The following is a 12,885-nucleotide window of genomic DNA, read 5'->3' as shown; positions in this document are numbered from 1 at the left end:
TCTGCCATTCTTACCCCTTTAATATCAATATTTGTATTTATAAGAGGCCCCACGGGCATTCATCCTGTTTACTAGATGCAGATTCTGAATATTAAAATACACAACACAATAAAGGACTGCTCATCCTCCTTGAGAGAGAGAGAGATCCACTTGGCAAAGTGGGGATAATATTACTCTGAATCACCCTTTTCCTGTCCAAAAAGCCTCTGGGAAAAGATGGTTTTGTAGTGTACTTAGAAGATTCAGGCTCTCATGGACCAAGACTAGGGAAGAGTGAGTGTCAAAACCGAAGAGCTTTCAGACAAAATGTCCTGTCGTCAGCAGCTCCTTCCCTTTTATAGCAAAGGTGCTCCAGCTCAAATGTCTTCACTGCTCAATGTCAGCAGCCCAGTATAAAGAGTGGCACAAACTCACAGTTAAACAGGCCAAGATGGGTAAGGATCTCTATATGGGTTAACATGCTGGATTTCATTCAGAAACTTACTAGAAGCCACTGCAGATCTCAGAGCCCTGGTTTATGTGTTCTTGGAATGAAAACCCCATTAAATAAGTAGGCCATGGAATATTGCATCACCTTCAGTTTCCAATGGTCTTATGATGTAGACCCACGTAGAGCACTTTGCAGCAATCTAATCTTGAGGTGGCAAACGTGTGGATAATTGTGACAAAGTCTGCATTGGTCCCACTCTTTTCACCAGGTGCAGATGAAAAAAGCACTTTTGTCACAGCCACTTCTAGGGCATACGGGAGTAACCCAGGATTTAATGTACCTAAATTGCTGGGGTGTGTCAAAAATGGCTTAGCCAGGGGCGTCAATATCAGATGAGGATGCTTGGTGCCTCAGACAAACAAACTGCAAGTCGGTGGGTAGAGTGGCTTGCTCAAGGCCTCAGAACAAAGAAACTCTCAGTCCCATGCTTAGTCCACAATAGCATGTGCTGCCTCTCAGGGCTTGTCTTCACTGTAAAGTTAACTTGAAGTTATAACTCAGGTGTTGTCCCCAACTCTATCCACATCCACACATAAAATACCCTGAGTGCAGTGTTTTTAACACAGGTTGGCTGGCCAGCTACAGCTCAAGAGAGCACAACTTGTCAGCTAACATGGCCACTCTGCAATGTGGACACAGGGCTAGTGCCATTACAGTGCTGCTAGTCCTCCAGTGCTTCCCAGTAATTCCACCCATATGCCCAGGGGAACACAAATAACTCACTGGAAAAAAATCAGTGTGGCTCAGGTTGCTGCAGTATTGAGTATCATGGGATGTGCCCCCAAAAGTTTTAGTACCACACACAAATAAGTGCAGCGTGTGTGTGGACACAGCAATCTGAGTGTTATTTCTGCAATGAAAATGGTAGAAACCTTTCCCAAAAAGAAAAAAATGTAAAACTGGAAATTAGCCTTGAGAGTGGTAGAGTTCAAGAACCTCCTTACTACCACAGAAGGAAACCTCATTTTATCCCTCACTGTGAAGGGAACGTGTAGGGGAACACCAGAACTGAAGGCCAGCCTATAGTAGTGAACAGTGAGGACACTTGCACTCTTGGCACACGATCCCACAAGCAGAACAGATTGAAAGAGCACTATTTTATCAAAACTAAGTTACATACTGTGACACTGCACCTCATATTCTTCAGAGTGATATTATATGATTAGGGCATAATTATGATACATATTATACAAGATGACTCGTAGGATTGGAAAAGTTATGATCTGCTGAACCTGATTGTCCTATTGGTATGCATGTATTATTTTTGTATCTCAAGTTATGAATATTGACTAGGGAGCTATATTTCAAATGAGCCCATTAGCAAAGACAATGGATTGTGCAATAGCTTAACCTTCCTGTAGGCGTTTTGGCCAGCCTGTAAGTAATGGCTGCTATAACACTGCAAGGATGTGCGACCCGGCCACATGATTCTGGACTCCATTTTGGGATGTCAGTATTTTTCCACAAACCAGTCTGGTCAAGTTTTGAAACAAAGGATTCCCACCTATGTATGAAACACCTGGGCATTCCAAGCTGTAAAGCAAGATCCCCTTAAGGATCTGCAGACTGCTTGTATCATTTATCAGAGTGAGAATCTGCTAATTCATATCCAATCTATTTAGTATATTAATCTTAGTGTGTGTTTTTTGTTTATTTGCTAAGTAATCTGCTTTGATCTGTTTGCTATTACTTATCACTTACAATCTCTCTCTCTTGTAGTTAATAAACTTGTTTTTATTTTAATCTAAACCAGTGAGCTTTGACTGGAGTGCTGGGGAAAAATCTCTGCTTGGTTACCAGAAGTGTGCATTGTTCTCTTCACATTGAGGGAGAGGCAGACTGGGTATTAAACCCATATACTGGACAGATTTCACCAGGGCAGGAAGATTCTGCTCTGGGGTCCCAGCCTCTGAAGCTGGTGGTTAAGAGAGCCTGTGTGTAACTGTGGCTGGTGCATCCCTACCTGTGTGAATGCTGGTGAAAGTGCAGCCTGGAAGGCGCTGCAGCTTGTCATAACAGCACAGTGTGAGAGGGAGCCCAGGCTGGTGGGTCGGGGGGATCAGTGGTACCCCAGTTCCAGGTGGCACCCTGGGGGGAACCCATCACACAAACAAATAGAAAAAGTTACATAAAAGGTAACAGGGTTTGCAACAATATTGAGGAAAATATGATCTCTACCATTCACCAAAAAGACACTACTCATTATGAGTATGACAAGGTCTTCGTAAGCACACTTTTACTGTATTTGCCTTTCTGATCACTGCTGCTAGAACGTTATTGGTAAAATAAGTATAACAGTCTTTCCAACAATAAACTTACTATTTACCACAGTGTGCCATTGATATTAGAACAATAAATACACTTTTATTTTTAAATTGACAATATTGATGTTGACTCAAGAAAAAGCCTGTGCACTAACAACTAAAAACTGTCCTTAAAAATAGAAAGAATGGATTAAATGTTCAAGACATTTGTACTTAAAGGTCTATTTTGAATATGACTAGTGAAAAATTAGAAGATAGAGCTGTCATCCTTAACAGCAATTTATTTTCCTAAAGTGAACACGTCTAGCAAGGATACCCTGAGAATTACAAATTAGTTAGCACTGCAAAAATGTTTATAACAGCACATTCTTCCCATTTAGAGATTATACGGTAAGGCTAAAAGCCACACTGAGCTTTTGAGTTCACTCATTTTTCAAGAGTAAAATCTTGACTCAGCAGCTCTTAAATGAAAGTTAGACAGTGCACCGGGGGGGCGGAAGGGGGGATAAGGAGGTAGCTAAGGAGAAAGTTTAATTCATTTGTGGGATGTACAGGTGACACACTGAAAGCATCTTTTCATCCTGCTAATGACAACTCAGATGAAAGGCTGAGATTGTTTGTAGCCTCATACTTGGCTTTTCCATGTTTAGCTTTCAAATGCACGTTCTATAACAGTATATCTTATCTAATTAAAAATATCCTCCATACTTACACATAATATATACAGATATTCCATGACCTCCACCCACTTGGACACGTTACTTGCATATTAAGCAGAAAAGGGAGATGAAAGGAAAGGACTGTTAAGGTTAAAAATAATCAATTTTAATGCATAGGCGTGGGTTTTATGGCCCATGGTACTAGTAAATGCTATAAGCAGCATAGTTTTATGGTTGTGTCATTTCTTAGCACCTAAAATGAAAAAGCATCATAATGATTTTAAAATCTGTGTCATATTTTATAATACCACACAATCAAAATGTTTCTAATTCAGCTACAGGGCTTGGTATGCAGGAACAGATCACCTGATTAAAAAAAAGAAAAGAACCATGCAGAATCCAAACATCTCAGAAGTGGAAAAGAATTTAATATTTCACTTTGCCTCCTAATCTAGGCACAGCTCTCTGTGCATGGCTGTCCAGTAGCCCCTGGTTCCTGTCTCTAAAATAGGACACATTCCTCCTTTACCTGGAACTCTTAAATAAGATCCAGTTCCTAATCTCTGAATGCTCTCTCCCCACCCCGTATCTTCCAATGCTCCAGCAGATTCAGCACCCTCTGACATTTGGCCATGGCTTAATGCAAATCTCACCAACTCTGGGATACACTACCCAGGAGCATACAACATTTGAGTTCAATAGTAGTTAAGGCCCTGCAAAGACGCTGCTGAAAGTGGGGGGCCCTGTGAAGGAGTCTCTGAAGGTAAAGGGATGTGACGGAGGCAAGGATTATTACAATGTCTGTGCGAGAGCCTCAAAGAAGTTTGGATAAGCATTAAAAAAAAGAATGCTTAATTCTTTTGAGGATTTCCCATCACAATCTGTCTCTATTTTGTGATTTCTGAGCATAATCTAAAACAGAATTTCTTTTGATATGACCCTCCATCAAACATTTTATCTGAAAACACATGGGGAAAAAAAAGACTTAATGGAAATAATCTTTTCTGCCATCATGAAACAGTGAACAAAAAGGTCAAAGGAAGCAGCTTGTTATAATGTATGACATTAACGGTCTATCAACAGCATTCATCATATTACACAAGAAAATAATGTGACACTAATTTGGAGCAAAACGTATCAGTATCAAATCAACTGAGTGACACAAGCCTCAAGTTGATGCTGCATTATTTTACAGTAAACATGCCTCCCCTCTTTTTTTTTAAATCGCGCCAGTATCTCAAAATAAATTGCGATTTGTCTTTATTCTTTATCAGGATTAGGAAATTTGATTCACATCTCCCACTGTTAAGACGTTTACCCATGTAACTCCCCAAAGACAAATCTGCCTGGCTCTGCCCCCAGCAAAATGTCTGCCCCTGCCAGCCTTTGATAACCCAGGCATTATTTTGCTGCCTTAAGCACTGGGTGTACAGTTGAACCATCCTTAATAGGGGTCCCCATATACTTCACTGAAAATGTATCCTCAAATGCATAACATCTTCAGTTAAAACTACAAATCGTATTTAAAAAAGAGACATGAGGATTAAAGCCACATTATTGACACATCTAGTATGAGTTGAGTTTCCTGGGAGCAGAGAAAGCTTCCTGCCAAGTCAGCTCTCTTTCTTCACTGGACAAAGCAGTTATCTCTACACAGGAGCTGCCAGACATGATGGCGTATAGCTCTTCACTAATTCATCCCAAGCGCAGTCTGCCACCTACAAAGCAAACACAGGCCATGTTAGGGTTACTGGGAAAGTCGTTTTGATCACAACAATCAAAAGGATCGCAGCGCTGTGAACAAAAAGAAAACTATGCTTGGGGTTCGGGTTCAGATTCGTGCCTGTTTTTAATAATGCCTTCATTTCGGATATGAGTTGTAAAATGCAGTGTTGCTGTCGTCATGTCAGTCCCAGGATATTACGTTCTCAAGGCCATGAAGTTAAGGCAGGTAAAACAGGAGGCAACGTGCTTCAGACTGGTTCCTTCCAGGCAAGGGGGTAATAGGCACTTGTGTCCCTGGCTAGGAATTGTGTGTTGTCCCCTTCACAATATAGGTCTATTTGCATACTGAACCAAAATGCTAATCAAGAGACTGAAATCTTGGAGAGGAAATTTACAGGAAATAAAAAAAGACCAGGAGGGGAGTACCATTTACAACTAAAGACAATAGATTATTGGCATACATGTGGGGTGGTGGGCAGAGGTATCCTCCTACATCTTTCCACTGAACAGGAAAAAGGACAGCATGGCTCATGAATGGAAGATAACAGCCAAGCCTGGCTGTTCTATGCTGGCAGGACTGTGTGTGAGTTTTTGCTCTAAAAGACATGATAATAACTAGCTAAGTACATCTAGATTCTAGAATGCATGCTAGGTTTTTATTTTATGTGTAATGTAATCTAATATTTTATATATGTTTCCAATACTTCCACTTGCTTTCACTAGAATTTGTACTCTTTGTCAAAATCAACTTTTGCTTGTTTGCACTATAAGCCAATATGAGTGATGCGCAAAAAGAGAAGTGGTGATTGGGGTATAACTGGTCAGCAGGGTGCACTGTTCCTTTGAGAGCAGTGATCCTGCAAGTAATGCACGTGTGTAAAGGACCATGGCCTGGACACTCCAGGGAGATGCTTGGAGGAACTGGGGACTGGAGAATACCTATTGCTAACCTGCAGAGGGACAGAAGAGTCTGCGTAGGCCTAAAGAAATCTATTTGTGTTGCCCATGTTCTGGAAAGTCAGGGAGCTGACATATAACAGGCTCAGACAAGGCTTCCCCATGCTAAGGGCAGGTGATAGCGAGGTGCTTCACAACCCTGGGTACCCCGGAAAGTGTCATACTAATTCTGGTTTCATTGCTGTTGGATGAAATGCATGGATATGGGCAGGAGCTTGCAAGGTCATATTTTTCCTATATACCACTTACAGTCCATGGAGTGGGCAGAGATATTTTAGCATAAATAGCCTGGTTCTGAGGGGTAGTAGGGGATGACCCAGGAGATCCATGAAGGCTTGGATTCAGGGCCACTCCCCCTCCCCACAAGGAGCTGGTGTCTCTCTCTCTCTCAGGTATGGCCTATATTACTGTGCTATCTCAATACCTCAAAATCTTAAATGTATTTATCCTCACACCACTGTAAGATAGGGAAGTGCTATTACTCCATTTTACAGATGGGGAACAGAGGCAGAAAGACTAAAGCAATTTGCATGAGTTCACGCACAAGTCTGTGGCAGAACGGCAAACAGAAGGTCTCTAGTCTCCCACGGACCAGGGCTAGAGCCCTGACCATTCAATCATCCATCCTTTCCAAGGAGAGCTCCACGTTAACCTGATGGGACTAAGATGTCATCAACACTGACCGCACCTAAACAATAGAGCAGCAGAATCTAAGCTGGTCTGAATTTTTCTAAACAACAAATCCCTAAAATCCCTTTTTGGTGCAGATTTCAGTATCACAATATGAAGGCTGGTATGATTCTACAGCACTGGATAAAATCAGTATTAACAGACAGGAAAAAAAAACTTTCATAAAACCAGATTACAAAATGCTTTAGATCTGATAATGCAGTTAAAGCTTCTCTAACAATGTAACAATACCAGATAATAGATCAACTACTATGTAACAGAATGATATATAATAGGTAGATTGTTACAGAGCAGTGGAGGGACAAAGAAATTAAGGCAAAAGTAAGAGATAAAATGAGATCTGAAGAGGAATAAAATTGACAAGGCTGGCCTATGAATACAAGCCACTAAACGAGGGTGAAAGCAACTTTTGAAAAGTATCTTCAAAGGGTCGTGTTCTCTCAGGGATGTCAATGGGAGACACATCAGGACCTATAGAACAGGTACCATTTTGCTATAAATCTAATTCACATTCTTTAATATTAAACTAGAATGAACAGGTGCATACTAGAAATTTAGAAATCAAACTTCATTTTGTATGATACACACTGTAGTGGTCCCATTTTACGGTTACTGCTCATTTGTGGTATTTCCTTAATTGGTTGTAACTGCTTAGTTATTTGAGGTACTTTACACCCTAAAACAGAATGGAACAAAATCTCATGACATTATGTCTGTTCACAATTGTATAAAACGCACAGTATGGCAACTGTATAAAACACACAGTAAGTATTTTTATCTTTCCCATAGGTATGGGTTGATACTACTACATCGACAATCCTTTCTTTCAAGAGGAAACAAGACATGGAATAGCACCTGAAAAATCCCTGGGAAATCCCCACCTATGATCAACCGAATTAATATCTCACAGCAAGCTCTGAATAAACAGAGTTACAGAATCATTGACTCTAGTGAGAATAAGAATAAACAGAGCCTATACAAAAGGCAGTTTGACAAGGGCCACTTGGGTTAATTCCGCCCGACCGCTAATTTTCTCTGATCATATGTACATGTTGCTAGTTCGGAGAAGGAAAATAAACCTTTAGCAAATCACTCTAGGTCATATCTTCCTGTGCAGTGTGACGTCCATACTTAAAACTCATGTTGGAAATGGTGATGAATAAATTCTATGCAAAGAGCAGGGGTGACTGATTTAAATCAAAGAGACTTAAAATCACTGATTTAAATCAGCTAGCAGAAACCCTTGATTAAAATCCCTAATTTGAATTTTGGTGTGCATTTGTACTTTTCAGTTATTTTCCTCAAAAAAGGTTGATTCTCACTCATTGGTAAGGATTGAAATGCTGATTAAGAATTAAATATAGCCTTTACACTAACTTTGGTGCTTCTTTTTGCTAACTATGAGGACACACTAAATTTATACAGTTAAGCAATTTTAGCTTCACCCATTTATTCAGAGTCAATTTTTACATTTTAATTACGTTAGAAAATGTGGACTAATGCATTTCTTATTTACTAGATGATTATTAAAATTTTTACTCACAATGTGTGTCATAGTATGATGAGTACAGTATGAATATGTACATAGAAATGCAAAAAGAACAAATTTTCAACAAAGGAAAGGTTTATTAAAGTTACACGTCTCAGAGGTCTAAAGCTAATTCAAGAGAGGTCACTGTCCTGCAGAAATTTTTGAATCTTACTTTTGAATCATCATCTTAGGGTTCAAAAAAGAACTTAGGGTTCAAAAAAGAACTAGGTAAGTTCATGGAGGACAGGTCCCTCAACGGCTATTAGCTAGGATGGGCAGAAAGGGTGTTCCTAATTTCTGTTTGCCAGAAACTGGGAATGGGCGACAGGGGATGGATCACTTGATGATTACCTGTTCGTTCATTCCCTCTGGGGCACCTGGCAGTGGCCACTGTCAGAACACAGGATACTGGGCTAGATGGACCTTTGGTCTGACCCAGTTTGGATGTTCTTACATAGAATTTCAATCTGCTAACTCCTAAAATATAACTAGTTTAATAAAAGTCTCAATTCAGTCCAAGAGTGTTTATCTGCCATCAGTAACATACGGGCGAACCTTCTGAGCAAGATTCAAAATGGTAAGTTTTGAGTTAACAACCCAGAACATATGCTTGAGAAAATGCCATTCTGTCCTCTCAAATTAAATATGATAAAGTGCTACAGTCGAAAGTAGATGATGGAAAGTAAGACCTCGGCACAGAAACAAATGATTTCTATATTGTGTAGGTGGAGATGACTATGGAGATTAATTTCAAGAGTGGCGTGGTTTTACTGGATTATTCAATACAAATATGCCAACTAAATGGGTTTCTGTGTTTTTGTAACAACCCGCATTTTATGTAAAGTTTTCCAAGGCTCCACCTTTTAATGAATGAAGAGAGGAAGAACCTTATGAAGTCGAAGTTGTAATTATCCTTTGCTTTGGTAAATTCCAGTCAGAAAAATCAAGAGACAGTTAAACTAAGACATTCTTATTTAATATTTCGGTAGGTTTACAATGAACAACAATGTATAGATGGCACCCCAATCATCCAAGGAATTCTATGTTCGATGGGATTACCTATGTTCCAAAACAGCTGGGTGACTTTCATTAGGATTTTGGTACACAAACTACACCCTTAAAATGTATGCCATAAAAACTACTACAGTTTGAGAGAGTATGTGGTGGCTCTTGTAATCCCAATTCAGCAAGGTACTTAAGCATCTGAATACTTTAAGCACATGAACAGTCTCACTGAAGGCCCTACTGAGTAACTGTGTGAAGTGTTTTTCTTTATTAATGGTACTATAATATCTAGTGAGGATGTGAATATACAATGAATTTATTTGTATAAAGCCAATGGCTTTATAATTTAAGTGGGAGGGAAAGCCAACACAATGTAAAATATTTTGTCACAATTGATTTAACAATAATTTTGATCAAGCTTTTAATGCAACATTAACCACAGCTTATGTGTTTGTGCTAACTGAACAGGAATAATTTGGAATATGAGCTCTATCAGATTTGGTGACTGTGTAAGTACCTAGTACACCAGCTAGAGATATCCCAACAATTTTGGAAGTGCTCCAAGTTTTTCTTTCAGTATTTAATTAAAAAAAAAAAAACCCCGAACCACCGACTTCCTGATATTTTTTATACAGGTTTATCTAATTCTTACTTAGAACAGTATTCAATAGGGTATTCCATAGAACATAATCTTATTGTATACGAAGAGATTATTTGAGCCACTGTTCATAACTGAAAACCCTTCACAAGAAGTTTAAATATAAAGTATTATTCATTTTCATTCCAAAGCTACTGTACAATGTTGCTGAAACAGCTTTGCCTTCAATCCAACAGACCTGGATCAAGTCTGCATATCAGTAGGTAGAGTCTGCAGAATACTCTGATCTTTGGGTGAAAGCTACTATATAAAAGGCAGGGTTTTTTATACTTCTGACCGTTTAAAAAAACCAAATAATTAGCTTTGGGTAGCTATTTTCACTACACTTTCATTAACGTTGTACAGATATGCTGCAGAACACCTGACAAATACACCAATGTTGCTTATGTGCTGGAATATACAGTTCTATTGTATCAATTTTTTTGCCATCACAAATTGTTGAGAGAAATGGAATAATTAAAGGTTAATTGTAAAATAACGATATTCCATGAATACTGATTGCTCAGGGAAGGATGCAGCTGAAAAAGACGCCCCTTCCCCCCCGCCCCAAAGTGCCAATGCTCCCATCTGTTAGATTACTGTTACAACTACATGACGCAAACACAATCTAACAAAATGGATGCATTTGTTAATGTCTGTGGCACTCTGTACCTCAGAGGAGCATCCTGGAACCCCCATATTCACCACTGTCATATAATTATGACATGGTTTGTACAAAATATAACTTGTGAAGTGTCATTTTAAAAGTCTTGATCCGGTGAACATGAATACCCTGTTGGATTGCATGTGCTATCAGTGTACGTGAAGTTATGAAGTATTGCTATATGTGCTACTGAAATATGCTGTGAGATTGGGAGATGCCCACAGCCAGCCTCTGCAACAAAGGAGGGTCAGACAGTCAGTGCATAAGTGAGTGTACTTTTATTATTGCTGCAGTATAAATATCATGCCAGGTAATTTTCTGGAAGAGGCAAATATATTTCCAGCAGATAAATCAAACTGGACACTGCTTTATTCCCCTTCATGTAAAGCCAAAAATATGAATTGTACAGATACAGTCTCAGAAAACTAATTCTTCACTGGAAATTCATAGTTTGACTCATAAAACATGGGATGACTGTTTCACTTTGAAGCGTTTATCCTAGTGTCTGATAGTAATGCTGTTTTCCACCAACTCATTTAATTCCAATATTCTTTTATTTATCACAGCCATTTCAGTTATCCCACTAGCTGATTTATTTCAGGACCTCTGTCTTCTATTCATCACTACAGCCTTGCTTTGCAATAGACGGAGACCTTTTCCAGAACCCTAGGGCAATCCATTCAGCCTAGTGTAATTACCTAGATGACATACTGTCTCTTTACTGTTTAGGATCAAGAAAAGAGGAAAAATCCTTCAAGATAGTGGTTGATTTTTGCAGTACTCTAAGGTGGCACTAAACCCCCAAACCCAATAACCAAGTACTATTTTTCAGAAAATAACTAAAAATTGCAAAAACATAAAGCTCTTACTGAAACTCAGCAAGATATGCATGTATCTAAATAATGACACTGTATTTTCATTAGGCTCCAGAAATTACTTTCTTTACCCTGGCAAAGAAATGTCAATGCCACAGTTGAATAAGTTTCTGAACAACAGTCAGGACGGCAGAAGTGATTTCACTAGATATCCTTCCAGGGTTTCCAGTCAAATCTTAGGTTGACAGGCAATTGTCTCTTATGTGGTGACCACTCACGGGTGGAAATAGCTCCACATTTGTCTCTGCCCTGCTGAGTTTCAATAAGACATAACACAATTCTTCTTTTACAACAGGTTTTAAAAAAAGTTATTGTAGCTTGTCATAAATATAAAGGGAAGGGTAACCACCTTTCTGTATACCGTGCGATGAAATCCCTCCTGGCCAGAGGCAACATCCTGTTACCTGTAAAAGGTTAAGAAGCTCAGCTAACCTGGCTGGCACCTGACCCAAAGGACCAATAAGGGGACAAGATACTTTCAAAATTGGGGGGGGGGGCGGCGGGAGAGAAGGCTTTTGTTTGTGCTCTTTGTTTAAGTGGTTGTTCTCTCTTGGGACTGAGAGAGGCCAGACAGAAATCCATTTTCTCCAACCCATCCTAATCCAAGTCTCCAATACTGCAACCAGTATACGTAAGCCAGGCAAGGCGGATTAGTTTATCTTTTGTTTTGTGTGAATTTTCCCTGTCTTAAGAGGGAGGTTTATTCCTGTTTTCTGTAACTTTAAGGTTTTGCCCAGAGGGGGATCCTCTGTGTTTTGAATCTGAATACCCTGTAAAGTATTTTCCATCCTGATTTTACAGAGGTGATTCTTTTACCTTTTCTTTAATTAAAATTCTTCTTTTAAGAACCTGATTGATTTTTCATTGTTCATCAGATCCAAGGGTTTGGGTCTGTGTTCACCTGTACAAATTGGTGAGGATTATTATCAAGCCTTCCCCAGGAAAGGGGGTGTAGGGCTTGGGGGGATATTTTGGGAGAAGTAGTCTCCAAGGGGCTCTTTCACTGTTCTTTGTTTAAAACACTTGGTGGTGGCAGCATACTGTTCAAGGACAAGGCAAAGTTTGTACCCTGGGGAAGTTTTTAACCTAAGTTGGTAAGAATAAGCTTAGGAGGTCTTTCATGCGGGTCCCCACATCTGTACCCTAGAGTTCCGAGTTGGGAAGGAACCCTGACACTCTACACATTTGTCTCTGCCATGCTGAGTTTCAATAAGACATATAACAGTTCTTCTTTTACAACAGGTTTTAAAAAAAGTTATTGTAGCTACATTTTCACTCCTATTTGCAATTCTTTCCCTTCCTCCTCTTCTCAAGGAAACATTTCTTCTTTTTGTGCTTAATTCTATGGGCTACTTATATTATGATGAAACATCTGTAAAGGGTCCTGA

The 12,885-nt window shown here is 39.4% G+C and overlaps 1 protein-coding gene across 1 annotated transcript in view; it reads right to left on the bottom strand.

Annotated features, from left to right (window-relative positions):
- Positions 1-2,709: 2,709 nt before the first annotated feature.
- The window catches only part of PEX7 (peroxisomal biogenesis factor 7), an 80,705-nt gene continuing 70,529 nt past the window's right edge, over positions 2,710-12,885 (bottom strand). The window contains exon 10 of the mRNA XM_048844436.2: positions 2,710-5,131. Within this exon, the coding sequence (XP_048700393.1) occupies positions 5,063-5,131 (69 nt within the window). The 3' untranslated portion in view covers positions 2,710-5,062. The remainder of the gene's footprint in view (positions 5,132-12,885) is intronic.

Source organism: Caretta caretta, chromosome 3 (genome assembly GCF_965140235.1).
Source record: "Caretta caretta isolate rCarCar2 chromosome 3, rCarCar1.hap1, whole genome shotgun sequence".
Taxonomy (NCBI): domain Eukaryota; kingdom Metazoa; phylum Chordata; order Testudines; family Cheloniidae; genus Caretta; species Caretta caretta.
The sequence above is the reverse complement of the archived record's forward strand: the minus strand, read 5'-3'. Positions and strand labels throughout refer to the sequence as shown.